This window comes from Zootoca vivipara, chromosome 3 (assembly GCF_965207765.1).
Source record: "Zootoca vivipara chromosome 3, rZooViv2.hap1.1, whole genome shotgun sequence".
In the NCBI taxonomy this organism is placed as follows: domain Eukaryota; kingdom Metazoa; phylum Chordata; class Lepidosauria; order Squamata; family Lacertidae; genus Zootoca; species Zootoca vivipara.
This window is the reverse complement of record NC_142586.1, coordinates 83,941,707-83,961,029: the sequence shown is the minus strand read 5'-3', so window position 1 is coordinate 83,961,029 and position 19,323 is coordinate 83,941,707. Positions and strand designations below refer to the sequence as shown.

The 19,323-nt window shown below is 43.5% G+C and overlaps 1 protein-coding gene across 1 annotated transcript in view; it reads left to right on the top strand.

Annotated features, from left to right (window-relative positions):
• KCNK17 (potassium two pore domain channel subfamily K member 17) overlaps nt 1-18,666 on the top strand; it is a 30,537-nt gene extending 11,871 nt beyond the window's left edge. Inside the window, exons 3-5 of the mRNA XM_035110509.3 lie at nt 8,851-9,017; nt 16,153-16,321; nt 17,887-18,666. Coding sequence (XP_034966400.2) covers nt 8,851-9,017; nt 16,153-16,321; nt 17,887-18,149 — 599 coding nt within the window. The 3' untranslated portion in view covers nt 18,150-18,666. The remainder of the gene's footprint in view (nt 1-8,850; nt 9,018-16,152; nt 16,322-17,886) is intronic.
• Nucleotides 18,667-19,323: the final 657 nt, after the last annotated feature.

Below are 19,323 nucleotides of genomic sequence, written 5' to 3'. Positions count from 1 at the left end.
TGGAATGTCTAGGCACCATTCCCCCCCCATTGGATATAATAATAATAATAATAACAACAACAACAACAACAACAACAACAACAACAACAACAACAACTGCTTTATATTTTAAAGAAAATATCTCAAATCGGTTTACAACACATTCAAACATCAAATAAAACAATACAGAATAAAACAAATTCAAGCTTCAGATCCTTCTCTAAGTGACATTTTGCTTTCCCCGTACTTATTTACCTACTCAATTTATACAGCTGCCCCATATCAGAAGAACTCTAGAAAGCTTGTGGGGTATATTGGTTAGAGCGTTGGACTGGACCTGGGAGGTCAGGGTTCAATTCCCTACTCAGTCATGAAGCTCACAACCTCTTAATCTGCCTCACAGGGTTGTCGTAGAGATTAACTGAGGACATGGGTGGTTACAATTGGACCCACACCAGTAGCATAATGTGCCTGGTGTCTGAGGAGTTTTTAACATTGCTCTGGAACCAAGCTGGGCAGAAAATGACCCTGGAGAGAAGCTATGATACAGGGGAGAGAGTTTAGCACCCCACTTGAATGGCCCTTTTGTTGCAAACCTTGTTGCAAACAGGAGATCCCACTCCCCTAGTTTATACATGGGAGCAGTTCTGCCATCAAATCTAGTGTGAGCCTGAGCTGCTTCTCTTGTTTTCATCCAATATTTTTTTTTAACAAAAATTACATTCCACAACATGTGCATATAAACTGCAGCAGTCCTCACAGTGGGAAGTACACCCACCTGCACACAGCTCTGCACATGGAATTGTACAAGGAGCAGTCCTATTGCCTCTGCCTTCTTACAAGTCACAAGGTGGCAGTACTACATCATGCTATGTCTGGCATGCTGCAAGTTTTTCACTTCTTACTTCTCACTAGTGTTGATTTCCAAGCAGGCAGGAAGCTTTTTAACATAGGAGTATAACAATCCAAACAACAGCAACACAAAAGAGTAAAAATAAACCTTTCATCACTGAGTTATAAAGTCATAGAATCATAGAGTTGGAAGAGACCACAAGGGCCATCCAGTCCAACCCCCTGCCAAGCAGGAAACACCATCAAAGCATTCTTGACATATGCCTGTCAAGCCTCCGCTTAAAGACCTCCAAAGAAGGAGACTCCACCACACTCCTTGGTAGCAAATTCCACTGCCGAACAGCTCTTACTGTCAGGAAGTTCTTCCTAATGTTTAGGTGGAATCTTCTTTCTTGTAGTTTGAATCCATTGCTCTGTGTCCGCTTCTCTGGAGCAACAGAAAACAACCTTTCTCCCTCCTCTATATGACATCCTTTTATATATTTGAACATGGCTATCAGATCACCCCTTAACCTTCTCTTCTCCAGGCTAAACATACCCAGCTCCCTAAGCCGTTCCTCATAAGGCATCGTTTCCAGGCCTTTGACCATTTTGGTTGCCCTCTTCTGGACATGTTCCAGCTTGTCAGTATCCTTCTTGAACTGCGGTGCCCAGAACTAGACACAGTACTCCAGGTGAGGTCTGACCAGAGTGGAATACAGTGGTACTATTACTTCCCTTGATCTAGATGCTATACTCCTATTGATGCAGCCCAGAATTGCATTGGTTTTTTAGCTGCTGCATCACACTGTTGACTCATGTCAAGTTTGTGGTCTACCAAGACTCCTAGATCCTTTTCACATGTACTGCTCTCAAGCCAGGTGTCACCCATCCTGTATTTGTGCCTTTCATTTTTTATTTTTTATTGCCCAAGTGTAGTACTTTACATTTCTCCCTGTTAAAATTCATCTTGTTTGCTTTGGCCCAGTTGTCTATTAAGGTCATTTTAAGTGTGATCCTGTCCTCTGGGGTATAAGTCACCCATAACGGGCAGAAAATCACTATTCCCCTAGCATGATATACTGAAGATAGGAGAGAAAATCCCTAGCAATCATTAAGAGATTGGAGATCAGTTATTCTCCTTGCTGAAATTAACAAGGAAAAGGAATTCAAACCATTCTTCCATGAAGGTATCCTTCCTAAGTTTCCCCGTTCACCATTTGACATTGTTGTGTCAATTTCTCTGTAAGAACAAGGTACGTGCCAATCCTTTATTGCCTCCCTGAACAAAGCTGGCCCCATGTTCAGCTGAATTGCTACCACTGTGAGAGCTGTAAAGATCAAACAAAAAACTTTGTACATGGCTATCAGATCACCAGCACTCCCACTGTAAGTGTATAACATCTTGCACCCCTTCTAACCGAGTGGTGATAGGATTTCATTGATGTGGTTGCAATCAGACTAGGGTCAGGTACCATAATATATGCATGATCTTTAAGGTAGATTTCTGGTAGAGAAGGAGCAAAAGGGAGATCTAGGCCACAGTGGGTCTCCAATCCCCTTCGGAGATCTGTGTCTTTAAGTCTTCCTCCCAAACCATTCCTGGTCTCCTGCTTGAGCTCCTGACTTAAAAGGAGCTGTGTATCAGCTCTCTCCAGGGATAGCCACATGGGGCCAGAATACCTTTATTCAGTTAAGTACTTGCTGCTTTCTGGGTGTAAATCAGATGTGAAATTGTGTGCACATTGCAAAGCTTTGTGTAGCATCGAGAGGAGCATCCCCAGTCAAATTGGGAGGTACATGCTCATTCTATGGAAAACTGCACTGTGCAGGCAACAGCAGCTGCACACCTGCTTTGCAGCAGTGGTTTCTCATCCCGGAAGTTGGGTGAGTTGAGCTTTAGTTGGACTGAGTTGAAAAATGTAGGGGATTGGAGAAGAGGGAAGAAAAACGTCCTGCTCTTTGCCCCTCTTGAGAAAGTTTCTAAATGTTCTGCAGGACATGTTCCTGTATTTAGGAATATATGTATTTAATTTATAGTGGAGAAAAAATTTAAAGTAAGGGTGGCGTTTTTTAAAAGGTTTGACCACAGCGCAGAATTTGATCACCCTCCTTCATCTGTTGGACGCACTTAGTTACTATAACAAACCACTAGATGGCAGTACAAGCTCGGCGGGAAGGATTTGACAATTAGTGATCAGTCTTCCAGGACTCCAGGACTTGTTCACTGTGAGCATAACTTTTTGAAAACAGTGGTATGGGGTGATAAGCATTATTCTAATACCCACGGATTACGCATCTAAATCAACCTTGCAGTCAATTTTGGTTGAGAGTTTTCCAATATATTCCAACAAAATATCAAGTTACTGTTTTCTATGCAGTGTAACTGATTTTTAATATTAATACACCTACCAGGATTAGAAGATTGAGGTGCTCCCTGAATGTGATTTCTTGGAAATTCACGTAGCACATTATTACATCCAGCAAATCAGAGTGGGGTGAATTATTGAATGGCTTCCTTAACAAACAGCACAAGGCAAAGCAATATATTAAATCTTGAGCTAACAAATTAGAGGGTAAAAGGACTGCGGTCAAGGGCAGTGTGGGGGACACCGGACTTGTTAACAAGGTCCTGGCCTGCTATTCCTTTGCTTAGCAGCACCTTCTGTAGCAAGTGGGACTTAGAACCTGCATCTGCTAGAATGATACAGAGATGAGCAAAACAGGTTCATCTAAATTTGGACTAGGGATGCACACACACACTAACCCATTTGCAGCAGGAAAACATCAATTTTTTTTCAATCCATAATCATTCATGCTCATCCTCAAGCTGCTGCTTTCAATCTAGATCAACTAAAGCATCCATTAACAGATGCTTTAAAACCTCCAAGGAAAGAGAGCCCACAAACTTGTGAGGGAGTCCATTCCACAGTATTCCAGATGTGGTCTGGAGGTGGTACTATTACTTCCCTTGATCTGGACACTCTACATCTGTTGTTGCAGCCTACAATAACACTAGCTCCTTTTTTTGCTTTTTTATTATTGTTCCTTCCTCACACTGTTGACTTATGTTAAACGTGGTCTCCTAAGACCCCTAGATCCCTTTCACACATACGTACTAATGGCAAGCCAGGTTTCCTTGCTTTCTTTTTGCATGAAGACAGAGGCAAAGTAGGTGTTGAACAGTTACCCAATATCATTTCTCCATCTTCTCCACTCAGAGAGCTTACTACTTCCTTGTCCTTGTCCTTCCCCTTGCTTCAAACATTACCAAATAAACCTTTGAAAAATTATTTTTCACCACTCTTACAAGCCTGAGCTCGTTCTGAGTTTTGGCCTGCCTGACCTTCTCCCTGCAACTGTAGGCTCCTTCATGGATTTCACCTTTCTTCCATTTCTTACACATGCCCTTCTTAAATTTCAGCTCCTCTGTTTCATGAGCCTGTAACTAGTATGATGGTAATATATGGTGCTTTTGCCTACGTGGTTCAAAGCAGCTTAAGTGCATTAGTTTGGTAAGCAGCCCTGAAAGGAAGGCTAGTATTACAGTGGCAGCATTATGTGAGCCTGAGAGACAGTTGCAAATGAATATATATATATCCCCTTTTATCAAAAAGTACATCTTATGGTGATCTTATCAAAGTTGCACACAATGCAAAAGTACAGAATGTTAAGACAAAGTGTACAAAAAGTGAAATGCAGTAACTTCCTTATTTACTTACACCTGGGAACAGGCTTTTCGAAACTTCAAATAAAGTTGTTCTCCATCGCATTATCATATCCACAAATATTCAACCCCATTTCTATAAATTCCTGGTTCCCTGTCTCAGTACAGGGTCACCAGACCATAGCCATTCAACATTTCTGAGTACTGCTTTTCTTGTCATAGGCCACCCAGTGGGGTTAGATGTGCTTACAAAAGCACCACCCCCAATTGGAAACAGGGGCTCACTGGGGGATCCAGATGAGACACTGGGGGGTCCAGATGAGACTTGGGGGAGTGGGACAGGGTGGGAGCTACTTTGCTTTCTCCAAGTCAAAGAGCTATGGTGAGAAATAGATGAGGGCAAGTTGAAGAACCCTAGAATTCAGTACAACATGACAGGCACTTTAGGAACAGCCTCCCCACCCCAACCACCATTTTCATGATCATTGACCTTCCACTGGACAAGGAAGTGCCCACCTAAGCTCTTATAAAGTATTTGTTCATTTTCAGTGGAGAGTAGGGGGGGGGGGAACCAACTGGTTGGAGCTTGATTGTATATTTACCTACAGGTCACCATGTTCCGTTGTGGATTCCAGTTCTGCGGATAAATAACATCACATTATTTTCCCTCAGAACCGAGTAGTCCAGTTAACATTTGTAAGACAAACACATACATGCGTGCGTGCATGTGCATATTTATATTAATTATACCATGTTTGTGTAAGTCATTATCTTTAACCGAGACAGTTAACATAACTAGAGCCTTTAGAAAATGTAAAATCATTGATAGTTAATTTGAAATGAAGTTAAAATGTTTCCAATTACTGCACTGTTATTAGTAAACAATGGCTTACTTGAAGAATCCCCACCTTTTGATTCCCTCTATTCAGTTCAATATGTAAAATTGAGTTCAGCACTTCACCTTTGATGCCCTGGCATCCTGAACATACTGTGACATCGCCACAGTTCTGCTGCATGATTTAGACAGGAGGGCCTAGTGGACAGTTTAACCAAATACATGTAGGTCCACTATTGAACTGCTCGTTATACAGAAATCCACTTATCCGTGCATGAGGAGTTAGTACACAAACCTCTCTCTATACACACCACAGATTCAGATATCCAAACAGCCGGACCTGCGTGTAGTACTGTAAAGGTGTCATGGGCTTTGAAGACGCTCGAACACAGGACGCAAGGGAGAAACATGCTAAGAGGAAGGCACGCTTGGCAAATCCACACTGTGATCAACTCCTGCCCGGAAAGCAATGTCCCCACTGTGGAAGGATGTGTGGATCCAGAATTGGCCTCCACAGCCACTTACGGACCCATTGTTAAAATCGTGTTTATGGAAGACAATCTTACTCGGATACGAGTGATCATCAAAGAAGAAGAAGAAAACCAACAAGTAGCCCTAAACAAACCTTACTTTTTGGTGTTTTGCTTATCCGAGACAGCTGTTTCTCCAGAAACCATGGTGGAAGAAGAAGAAGAAGAAGAAGAAGAAGAAGAAGAAGAAGAAGAAGAAGAAGAAGAAGAAGAAGAAGAAGAAGAAGAAGAAGAAGAAGAAGAGGAGGAGGAGGAGGAGGAGGAGGAGGAGGAGGAGGAGGAGGAGGAGGAGGAGGAGGAGGAGGAGGAGGAAGAGTTTGGATTTGATATCCCGCTTTATCACTACCCGAAGGAGTCTCAAAGTGGCTAGCAATCTCCTTTCACCTGTTCCCCCACAACAGACACCCTATGAGGTGGGTGGGGCTGAGAGACTTCAGAGAAGTGTGACTAGCCCAAGGTCACCCAGCAGCTGCATGTGGAGGAGCAGAGACATGAACCCGGTTCTCCAGATTACGAGTCTACCGCTCTTAACCACTACACCACACTGCCCTTTACTATCACTGTAACCTCTGATTTGATTGAATGCTCAATATGGTTGAAGTGCCATTTGGTTAAATTGAACTGTTCTGTGGTGTTTTATGGACATCCCTGTGTGTCGTCTCTGTGTACTCTGAGGTTGCTTTTAAATCTCTCTCTCACACACAACTTTCCTGTTTTCCCACATAGTTTTAGAACTACTTCTGTTTGTGCATTGTGGGTTGATATGTCTTTAGTACAGTGCTTACCATCATCACTCCTTATGCTAACAAATGTGTACGCCAATATAAACGCAGCTGATCAAAGAAAACCATACTTGCGGTGTAGTCACACAGTGCTTCAGAATTCCCCTCTTCTAGAGAGCTCCATGGAACCCATTTTAACATTCTTTCAGGATGCTAAAATGGAATTGGAACAGTACTGTGTGGGTTTTTGTTTTTTGTTCTAAAAATTTTTTTGCACTTTTTTCCCCAGAATGCAAGGTTGCATCTTTAAACACACGCCTACTTCAAAATACTTTCCTGCACATCAAAATGTGGTTGTTTTGAATGGACAGTGAGTTTTTGATATGGGGAAGTGTTTGATCATGTGCCGCACCCAGACATTCTAAAATTGTGGAGACACAGGGATATTGAGCCATTTGCTTTTTTCCATCTCACTGCTATCCAGATGCTATCCAGATTTTTAAAAGGTGGGCAAATAAAAGCAAACAACTAGTAAAATCCAACACGGGGATGGAGAGCATCTTAACGGTGCAATCTATTGTAGGATGCCAAATACATGGTTGGTATAGAGGACAACTTCTCTAACAAACTTCCAAGAACTGCTCCTTGCAAGAACCATCGTGCAAAGTCCCAGGCCCCATAGAATGCAGTTTAAAGACTTATTTATGCTTCAGTTTTGCTTTAGCTCTGTAAATGTGTCTGCCATAATAGTCTTCACAGCCAATAGAAGCAAGTGTGCTATGAAGCCAGGTGACTTTTCTTCTCAGTAATCATTGTGTTTATATTGAATGCTTTTGGTACCTGGCTTGGCTATTCCTTTTTCCTTGCAGGCAGCCTGCCGCTTTCTCCCCCCTATTTAAAGAGTACATGGCCGGGGGGGGGGGCATGCAGAGGAAAGAGCAAGCTGTTCCCATCAGGAAGACATGGTATTCTGGTTGTTTTGTTTTGCCATTCGGTCCAATTAACCTCCCCAACCAGAAGCAAACATCACATAGATTTCAGAGAGTTACATCTATAGAGTGTAGAGTCTGTTGAAGCCTTCAAGTGGGAAGGTTTCCTAATTTTAGGACCCTTCTGTAATCTAGAGTGCTTGCTGTTGGCACCTGCCTCCTTACAGCCTTATCCCTTGTAACCCTGATGATGATGTTTGTAATGTTGGTTTGCTTGTGAACAAAAAAGTGGGTCTCAACAGACGCCTTGTTAGCTGGGGGAATGAGACTGACTGGAGGAAATCCAGCATTTGTTTCATAGATGGAACTAGAGTTTGAAGAATGGGAAGTAGTTTTATATTGCATGTTTATTTACAAAAAATACTACTAGCAATAATAATAAAAAGTGTCGCTATGAATCATATCATGACAATTTTTACTGTTGTTAGTAATGCTCTTGAAAATATAGAAAAAGATCCGATGATCAGGTAGAAGAATGACTTGGGCTATTCCTGCCTGGCACCTGCTGGGAGGTGTGGCATGAAGCCATGAGCTATAGATGATGTACGTTAAACTTGAGTTTTACTGACCTCATGAGTTTTGTTTCATCGCTGGTGCTTTTAACTGCTGCTTTTATTGTCATTGATTCTTGTTTGGTTTTATGGTACAGTATTGATTTTTAGTCGTCCTCCCCCCATTTGTATTTTTGTTATGCAGTGCTGAAGGATTGGATGTAAGGATACAAATGTTTAGGGGGGAAAGTAAGTATTTTGACCACATTCCTAAATCCAATTGCTCTGGAGTGAGTCCTAGTAATATTTCAGCGATCCTTTACTTCTAAGCAAGCATTGATTATGATGGCAGCCTAGTAAAACTGATTATTTTATCTACCTGAATACAGCTGATATATCTTTGGCTGGTAGATACGCAGTACTTAACATGCAAATAAAAATTTGTTAACCCTAAATGTGAGACTTTTGTCTCACCACATCCATGCAATAATAGAATTAGAATATCCACTTCAATATCTGTTACTTCAGGCATCTAATAACCTTTTGATCTTTTAGCTTTTTGTACAGGTTGGCTTCACATACCAGAATATTAGCTTACCTCTGATGAGGTGAGAACCTTGCTTCACTTAATGGAAGCTGGGATTTTCTGATAAGGCCACACAAGTACCTCCAGGGCTGCATACAAGCTGTGAGCCTCGTGCCACATATCATTAACCTCTGACCCTCTTCTTTTTGTCAGATAACACTGAAACAGATTTATGTTTTTACAGCCACATTCTTTTAAACTATCAACTTTCCCCTTCCAGGCTATGGAAACCTGAGTCCCAGCACGGTGGCTGCACAAGTCTTCTGCATCTTCTTTGCCCTTTTTGGGATTCCTTTGAACCTTGTCCTCCTCAATAGGATAGGACAGTTGATGCTCTCTGGTGTTCAACTGTGTGCCTTTCACCTGGGTGAGAAGTTCCACTGGCAGGTAAACAGCAAGGGGGCTTTACTTTTCATTTTTGTCAGCATGCATGAGTTGTCTAGGTGCAGATAAAAGTGACATGTCTTTGACTTAAGTTTGTTGCAGGTCAATCAGCTGGCCCGATAATGCAACAGTATGGTGTCTTAACCCACAGAGTGGCTTGTGATTCTGATGTACAGATTCTTCTCGTTGCAATACAGTAGGTGGGGGGAACCTTTGGCCCTCCAGACGGCATTGAACTACAACTCCCATCAGTCCCAGCAAACATGGCCAATGACGTAGTTCAGGAACCACTGGAGGGCCAAAGGGTTCCCCACACCCTGCAGCATGGCCTCCAGAGGCTATGTATAACACTTGCTTCCCTCTGTGTTTAAGTGACCAGCTGAGGGCAAAACTAACAATGCTAGGCATGTTTACTCAGAAGTAAGTTCTATGGAATTCAATGGGGCTTACTCCCTGGTAAGTATATGTAGGACTGCAGTCCTGGGAACATTTTTGATTTGTGGCTGAAAATGGCACCACACTGAATAGTTATGAGACCAAAGCACAGGCTTGTTTATTGCCGCATCATTTCTTATTGCAATTCCTAAGTCAATAATAGCAACAGGGCTGCCCCTGAGGGAGATCAATAGGGTAATTATAAAGGCAGAGGACAACATGACAGAACAGCTCTCTTCTCCAAGAAGCATATGATCAGGGAGCTCAGGATGAAGAGCTGAGGGACACTATCATCTCCCAGCATATGCTGCCCGAGGCAGTTGCCTCACCTGCTTAATGGTAGGACCAGCTCTGTAAATTATAGTTAATTATATTACTGGTACTATCAGTACTAATATACTTTCTTCTTAACCCTCTGTGTACTGATACCTTGTGTAAGTACTTGAAGAGCGCTTCAGCACTTTCTGCTAAGACAGCTCTGGGCTAAAAAACTAGTTATGCTTTCAAAACAGTTTTGACACTCTGATCAGGATTGTGGGGAGTTTTGGTTATTTCGAAATAATCCTTAAAAATTGAGAACTTCACAACTAGGCCTACATGTAGGGTTGCCAGACTCAATAGAGGACAGGACTTCTGTGCCTTTAATTGCCCTGCTCTCTTTTGAGTCTGGAAACCTTAAAGAGAAACCAGCAGACCCTTTGCTTGGAAATTAAACAAAGGGTCTGCTGGTTTCTCTTTAAGGTTTCCAGACTCAAAAGAGAGCAGGGCAATTAAAAGCACAAAATCCTGTCCTTTATTGAGTCTGGCAACCCTACCTACATGAACTCTGTACTATGTTCATTGTACTAGCGTGGTTTCTGTTATACAATAAAGCATTATTTATTGAGGTATCTAACAAGGTTTCACGTAGGTGTGATTGGATAAAACAATTAGTATTTGGTGAAGGTGCAAATATATGCAGCAGCTGCAGCATTTTTGGATTATTTGTCCTTCCCCCAGGGCTCCTAGTCTTTGTCTCCTGTTTTATGCCTTTTACGTTAATTTGCCTCTATCTGCACCCAAACCAATTCCAAGCCTTGTCACAACTATTTAATTTGTACAAAATAGGGAGTAGAAGCCCCACAAATGCAACACTTTGAGAGGAGAAAGAAAGGAAAAGATGGCAGATGCTGCCCAAGGCTAAGTTCTGGATGAAAGGTTATTTCACCTCCACTTATCAGTGCCATAGACTGACTGTCTGGTCAGTCATTTCCCATAGCACCCCTCCAGCACTGTATTGTATCTCTAATGATAATAATAATAATAATAATAATAATAATAATAATAATAATAATAATAATAATATATTATTTATACCCTGCCCATCTGACTGGGTTTCCCCAGCCAATCTGGGTGGCTTCCAACAGAATATTAAAATCCAATCATCTATTAAACATTCAAAGCTTCCCTAAACAGGGCTGCCTTCATCTAGTGGGAGGGCGTTCCACAGGGCAGGTGCCACTACCAAGAAGGCTCTCTGCCTGGTTCCCTGTAACTTGGCTTCTTGCAGTGAGGGAACCGCCAGAAGGCCCTTGGCACTGGACCTCAGTGTCCGAACAGAATGATGGGGGTGGAGACACTCCTTCAGGTATATTGGACCAAGGCCATTTATGGCTTTAAAGGTCAGCACCAACACTTTGAATAGTGCTCGGAAACATACTCGGAAACTCATAATTAGGGTAAAGGTAAAGGGACCCCTAACCATTAGGTCCAGTCGTGACCGACTCTGGGGTTGCGGCGCTCATCTTGCTTTATTGGCTGAGTGAGCCGGCGTACAGCTTCCAGGTCATGTGGCCAGCAGGACTAATCCGTTTCTGGCGAACCAGAGCAGTGCACGGAAACACCTTTTACCTTCCCACCTGAGCGGTACCTATTTATCTACTTGCACTTTGACGTGCTTTCGAACTGCTAGGTTGGCAGGAACAGTGACTGAACAGCAGGAGCTCACCCCATCGTGGGGATTCGAACCGCCGACCTTCTGATCGGCAAGCCCTAGGCTCTGTGGTTTAACCCACAGCTCCACCCGCGTCCCCTCATAATTAGGATAGCCAGATACAAAAGCAGATAGGGCTATTGGACCTTTAATAGTTGTGTTGGAAGGGGGAGTTTCAGTAGGTGGAGCTTGAATAGTTAGTTACAGCTACTGAGGTCCCCTCTTTTACACACCTATTAGAGCGGGGGTCCCCAGCCTGCGGCCCATGGGCCGGAGGTTAACCAGCCCACGAGCCGCCCTTAAACCGAGCTGCCCGCTCGGTGAGTCCCCACACACTGTGCTAAACTGGTGCTGCGCGATGCGGGGACTCTCTTCCGCTGGTCCGGAAATCATTTCTGCGCATGCCCAGACACCGGAAATCGCTTCTGCACAGGTGCGATTTCCGGCATCTGGGCATGCACAGAAATGATTTACGGCGCCGTGAACATGCACAGACACAATTTCCGGTGTCATGCTGCACTGGTCTGGCCCATGGAGGATCTCTGCGGGAGTGATCCGGCCCATGCCCAGTAAGCCTTGCCGAACCCTGTAATAGAGGTTCAGGAGCCCTTTTCTCTTCTACATCTGGCAACACCATTCACAACCTGCCCCCCCTAGCATGCATGGAAGTAGTAGTTGTGTCTCTTCCCCACTAAAAAAGCTTTCCGATAAATCTCCACTGTGCTGCTTTTCAACACTGCCCTACTATAATTTACCAACTCCACTAGAAGGAGATGTTCTTCCCTTTTGGCTCAGGTATCTGTCATCAGCTTGTTATATTGCTGGTGTGGAATTCAGAAATGCGCAATTTGTATTTTTTAAATATATAAATATATACGTAGATAAAAAAATTCAACCAGCTGGGGAACTTGGAGCTGGGGAAAGAATCTCTTCCACACGCAGACTACTTTAGAACATTTTGGCCTGATCCTGTAATGACAGTGCTGAAAAGCAACACAAAGTTTGTGTGAGTCATAACTTCCACTAAAAAAAACCAGAACTTTGGGGTAAAATATGTCAGGAGGGGGAAAAGAGAGAGCTCACAAAAATGTGGTGTGAGTGCCCAGCTTGAATGCCTGTCTTAGGTAACTTGTTATCAAGGAGAAATTGCTTTCCTTCATGCAAAGGTTGGGTTATTACCTGCTGCCTCTTCCTCATCATGTTTCCCCCTTCACGTTATGTCTGGCCAGGACCTGCATTCCTCAGGTTATCTACCAGTGTCTCTGGTTCCAAGTATCCAGAAAGCATGACGCACGTACATAGTCCTGCCCCAGTCCCTGAACTAGGCTAGGATCAACTACTGTACTGTGCACAGTATTCCTGAAAAACTCTGCAGTTTTTTCAGATGCTTTGCAATTCCTGGATACAGCAACACATCAGCTCTTTCAGACAAATCCCAGGCCCAGCACAGGTTGAAGATCTGACTCTGTTCTGATGACTGCTTGCATCGCACATCAAGATCCAAACCTTTCACACCCACCAATGCCAAAAAAAACCCTGTGTTTACTGCAAACATTGTCATGCCAGTGAAAGAAAATGTGCACTCTTTTGCTGGGGACATTTATTTTTCCACTTGCAATAGTAAAAGTTTCCAAACATTTTAATCAGCTTCAGCTGATGCACCAGCTGTGGCTATATCTGGATGGAGATAGACCAGCCACAGTGGCCCAATCTCTGGTAACTTCCCATTTAGGTTATTGCAATGTGTTGTATGTGGCCTGGAAACTGCAGTTGGTAGAAAATAGGGCTACATAAGTATTAACTGGGACTAGGCAATTTGGTCAAACACCAGTCCTGTGCAATTTGGTCAAACACTAGTCTGTTTCCAGGCCCTGTTCAAATTACTGGTCTTAATGTTCAAAGTGGTTGGGTACCAGAGTATCTGAACATTTGCCTTCCCTTTGGAGGCCCTGTTCCAGGTGCCCCAACACAGGTGATGTCGGCTGGGTGGCCATCAGAGCTTTTTATGTGTGGTGGTGTCCCAGGTGTGGAATGTTTTCCCCAGAGAGCCTTGCCTGGCACCTGGTCATTGGCATGCCAAATGAGGGCTCCCCCCTGGCCTTAACCCCCCCCCACACAATATGCGATATTGCTGTTTTAAATCACTGTTTTTATGCTATGTACATGTTTTTAGTCATCTGATTTTATTCTCTCTCTCTTCTGGAAATGTTTAGGCTATGAGTTGTAGTTTTATTATATTGTTAATTTAGGACATTGCATTTTACTTTTACTTTTATCTTTGAGAGCCATGTGTGTGTAGTCTTATAGTTATTATAATTATATGGCCATATAATTATATATTTATACTAGATCCCAGAAAGGCCCATTTAACATGAAGAGGGGAGAAAGGAAAGGAAATTAGCAGCCTACCATTCCCACATCTCCAGATAAAAAAAACAAACATAAAATAAAATGTTATGAAGCAAATGTAAATGAAAACTGGAGAGCATAAAAAAAACATATTTCCTAGAATTGATAGTGCTGTCTCCTTTAATCTGTGAGAACCTTCCTTCAACCCACTTTTGTGGCAGATTGATGCAATTAGTCATGCATCTTTCAAATCTGCCTTGAATAGCATTGAATTTCCCTGGAAGATCCAAGTTCAAGTTTCAGCTAAGCCATAAACTAGTGGGAATAATAATATTCATTTTCCCATCTGTAACTTGAGGTCTCTGAGTCACTGAGCATGACCAGTCAGGGCCAAACCCACAGAACTGTAAGGGATCAAAAAGTGGCCACAAGGCCAGACAATCCATCTACCAGTCTTCTTCCACAAACCAACCAACCTATGTAGTCCAAGCCACAGTGCACAACAAACAAAAGTCAGGTCTGTTGCAGCAAGGTGTTTACAGAGCAAATAACTTGAGATTTACTGGGACTGATGGAAAGATGTACTAGAGTTCCAAACTCGTAGACCTTAGAAGAACCATCCAAAGCCCTCTGTAGGCTCCCATGATTTTAAGAAGAACCATGCTCCCATGATTTTAAGCTTTTCACATTGATGAGGGTTAGAAATGTGTGTGTGTGTTTTATAAAGGATGTGAGTTGAGGTCCTCTATGGTATTGAGAGAAACATCAGATGATGTGCAGACCACCCCAATTACAAGCCACTGCCATTGAGGATTGTAGTGCAACCCACAGCCACACGGAATTACAGACACCTTCTTGATCATACTTAACACTTAACTGGTATAGCCAATGTGGTTCCCTCCAAATGTCATTGAACTCAAGTTCTCATCTTCCCTGACCATTGGCTAGGGGGTTAAAGTCCAACAGTATCTGGAGAGCCTCATGTTGGCTATCCCTGACTTTATTATTTGTTTCATAAAAATTATACACTGCTTGTTTTTTAAAAAGTGGTTTACAAAAAGATAAAACATTAAAATCAAACAAACCCAGGTCAATTCTGTGTCCAGGGCAGCTGTCTATCAGCTCCATCTGGTACGCAGGCTGAGACCCTACCTGCCTGCAGACTGTCTAGCCAGAGTGGTGCATGCTCTAGTTATCTCCCGCTTGGACTACTGCAATGCGCTCTACGTGGGGCTACCTTTGAAGGTGACTTGGAAACTACAACTAATCCAGAATGCGGCAGCTAGACTGGTGACTGGGAGCAGCTGCCGAGACCACATAACACCGGTCTTGAAAGAACTACATTGGCTCCCAGTACGTTTCTGAGCACAATTCAAAGTGTTGGTGCTGACCTTTAAAGCCCTAAATGGCCTCGGTCCAGTATACCCAAAGGAGCATCTCCACCTCCATCATTCTGCCCGGACACTGAGGTCCAGCACCGAGGGCCTTCTGGCGGTTCCCTCGTTGCAAGATGCCAAGTTGCAGGGAACTAGGCAGAGGGCCTTTGACATCTCAACAGATGTCAAAGAGGAAAACAACTACCAGACTTTTAGAAGACATCTGAAGGCAGCCCTGCTCAGGGAGGCTTTTAATGTTTAATAGATTATTGTGTTTTGTTTTTCTGTTGGAAGCCGCCCAGAGTGGCTGGGGAAACCCAGCCAGATGGGCGGGGTATAAATATATTATTATTATTATTATTATTATTATTATTATTATTATTATTATTATTATTGCTAAAACAGATTTAAATTCACATCAGAATTTCTAAGCATCTGGGTAGGCTTGCCTAAACAAGAATGTTTTTAGCAGGCAGCAAAAATGCCTTAATTCAGCCTTTGCCTTGAGGCTGGTGATGCCTTGAGTCAGCCTTTTGTCAACCTGGCGACCTCCAGATATTTTAAACCATGCTGGCTACGATGGACGGAAGCTGTAGACCATCTCGAGGGCACCACACTGGCTGACTCTTGAGACCATACTTCTGTCTGCAGACTTAGGGCCAGGTTTGATGTAATGTCCCTGGCTTAATAAATGGTAGCATAATTCAACCAGGAAGGAATGTTTGGTCAAGACGTTTTCACCTTTCCTTCCTCCCATTGCATGGTGACTTTGGCACTTTAATCCTGGTCATTTCAAGTGAAAGGGGGAACTGTGGTTTAATGTCAGTTCACTAACCAGGATGGCAAACCATCATCAAAGCATGGTTGCTGCACTTCCATCAAACCACAGTTCCCTGTTTCAGACACGCTGCAATGTGGAACTGTGGCTTAAAGAGATCAGGAAGAGATACAAGAGCCTTTGCCCGTCTACCAGTCTGCTTCAAGCATTATTTTTGTTTCTTGTTAGAAAGGGGCAGCTGTCTTGACGCGGACCTGTGCGCTGGTTGCTGGCCTTCTGCTGTTCCTTCTGCTACCTCCTCTGCTGTTTACTGCCATAGAAGGCTGGACCTACGAAGAAGGGTTCTATTATTCTTTCATTACTCTTAGCACAATAGGCTTTGGAGATTATGTAATTGGTAAGTAGTTCAGACCTATTATATACTGAATGTTTTTAGACTTAGATAAACCAGTAGGTTTATTTAGTTTGGTTTTCTCTCTTCCTTTCAGTAAGCTCCCGTGTGTGAGTTCCTGTTATGGGCAAAAAAAGTGGCCTTCTCAAGTTTGAGGCTAATAATGACAAGGAATAATACTCTGTTTCTTCAGCTGAAAGCTGAAGTGTCAACATTTGCTTCTTCTGCAGCATAAGCTGAAAGAGGCGGCTCTACTTGAACGTGAAGGGCCCTTGGCTCTGGAGTGCTTATGTGCTTGATTACACAAACACAGTTTGTGAGAGAACAGTTTTTGGCTTCACTTCCACAAACAACCTTATGGCACATTGCTGTGGTGCCCTTTTCAGCGAGGGAAGCACTTAACTCTTTGGGAAAACAAGCACCGAATTAATCACTCAGCAGGCACAAAAAAAGGTTTAGAACAATCCCTATGTGAGGTGTTTCTCACACAATCCCATGTGAGTATGCATGTGTGTGCGCACACACACACACACACACACACACACACACACACACCCCGAGAGAGGGAAGCTGCCCTTTCCTAATGAACCACAAGCAGCTCTCAGATGAGAAGAGGCATCAACGGATGGTGCATCACACAGAATATGGCATTCATTCCAGTGAGGCAGTGATTTGAGGGCATTTGTTTGAAGAAGAAGGTGGAAAAGAGCAGTGTATACAGTATATTCTTTTTAAAGGCCATACAGTCATACCTCTGGATACGAATGCTGTGGGTTGCGTACAAGACAGGTTACGAACGCGCCGAACCCAGAAGTTACAGAACGGGTTACTTCCGGGTTCGGTGGTTCGCGCATGCACAGACGCGCCAAATTGCAAACCGCGCATGCGCAGAAGTGCAGACGTGGGTTGTGTACTGCTCATGTTGCAAACGGGGCTCCAGAACGGATCCCGTTCACAACCGGAGGTACCACTGTATTAAATTATATAATGAGTAAATTAATTTCATTTCCCTGTGTAAAGGAGTCTTGATTAGTCCAATATATAACTCCATCTACATTATGGTATGGCCTGGGCTTTTTGTATTTTCCTTTCCTTAGTACTTGCATGAAAATAGGCCCTAAGGTTGCAGTTCTTGGGTGCATCTCTATCAAGAGCCCTGCCAATGGAATGTGGACTTTGAATCAAAAGGAGGTGCAAAATGCAAATTCTACCTCCACATAATGGGTATTCTTTTTTATGCTGGTGTCTCAACTGACTCAACCATTAGGAATCATGTCTCTTAAGCTACATTTCCCTGGTTCACTTATGCTATACAATCCTGGGTAATGAAATCATAGCTCAGTGTGTCCTTTGAGTTGGTCTCTGACCTGGGTGGTGTCTCAGGTGTACTCTTAGATGCTCCAGACATTGCAGGATTTCATTTTTCTCAATCACCAGAGTGTTCTAGGCTCAATCCTGGTTGATTCAGTTCATCGTAAAATACTCAAGTGGCAGGCTGCTAATCTTTTGATTCTCTCTCGAGGGAGTGATGTTTCATACCTCTAAACAGCTCGAATGTTGTTTTTCCATAGGCATGAACCCGGAGCGCACCTACCCCTCCTGGTATAAGAATGTGGTGTCTGTGTGGATTCTCTTTGGGATGGCTTGGCTAGCCCTGATCATCAATCTGTGCATCAGCTTGCTAGAGAACTCCAGTGGCCTCTGCCGGTGCTGCAAGAGAAGGAGCAGAGACGCAGAGCAAGAGTTAATAAGTGGCAACCCAAATGTCACTTTGGAATCTAAGGATGGGCAGAACTGCAGCACAAAGGACACTAAGCCTGCAGGGCCAAATTGAATAGCATATATGCTTTATTCCACCAAAGTGTTTTGGCTTTTGCTGGAGGGGAACATCCAGCTGGGCAGCCCATCATCAGAACACCATTTCGTGGCACTGGCAGAAGTGGGGCCATGTGGGATCATCCAACTCGGACCAGAGTGGAAATCAAAGTCTGCTCCTTGGGTTGTTCAAGGACTGCCTTACATGTGATTTCCTTTCTACGTGGAGATGAATCTCCTGTGTCAGAGGAATAATAGAGCCTGTGCCATCTTAGCTGAGGGGCTTTTATATCACTGCAGGCGTGAGCGTTGGAAAACCATGAACATCACTGTGCAATTATGGCAACGTGTGGGAGGTTTCCCCCCATATCAAGGTTATTTCTGTGTAGGAAAATTGTGCAGTGACTGTCTCACCTAATAACCAATACTGCTGTAGTATTGCAACCTATTGACTTTGTAGGGTTATTTTCCCAATGGAAGGCTGAGCAGATGCTGCCACAGCCCTTGCCTTTAATAAAGAGCATTTGTACTCCAAAGCGTGGCAGGTTCTGTTGCATATACTTATCACAGGTAACTGCCAGGGGGCTGGCATAAAGTCAACCAGTGCCACTCTCTGGAACCAACCCCGTAGATAGAAGTGGAGCACCAAGTGCCTCACTCTCAACCCACCAAGATGGTCCAGTAAGATACCAAGGTCAACGGTATCAAAAGTTGCTGAGTGAGCAATATCAACAGGGTTGCACTTCCCCTGTCCCTCTCCTGTTAATGGTCACCCCCTCAGGGTGACCAGGACTGATTCAGTCACATCTAGATAATCTGTTTCCTCTAGGAGGGCCTGGTGCTGCACAGCCGCTACCACCGGAGCTCAGGCCGATGGAGCAGTCACAGTGCCACTTCTTTAAGCACAGCAGGCACCACTTTTGTCATTGAGAGCTCGCCACTTTCCCCACACTATATGCAAGTATCTTTTTATATATATACTAACTGACCCGGCCACGCGTTGCTGTGGACTTTTTTTGGGGGGGGGTTATTGATGTCATTTGTGTTTTGAATGGTAATGGTAACTTACCTGCTGAATCAGACAAAGGTTCATTTGGTCTAGTCTTCCAGTGAGGGTGTGATAGACATTTGTTTCTACCCAGCATCTCATAAGTGGTGGCATCAGGCTTGTCATTTTTAGATACTGCATGCCA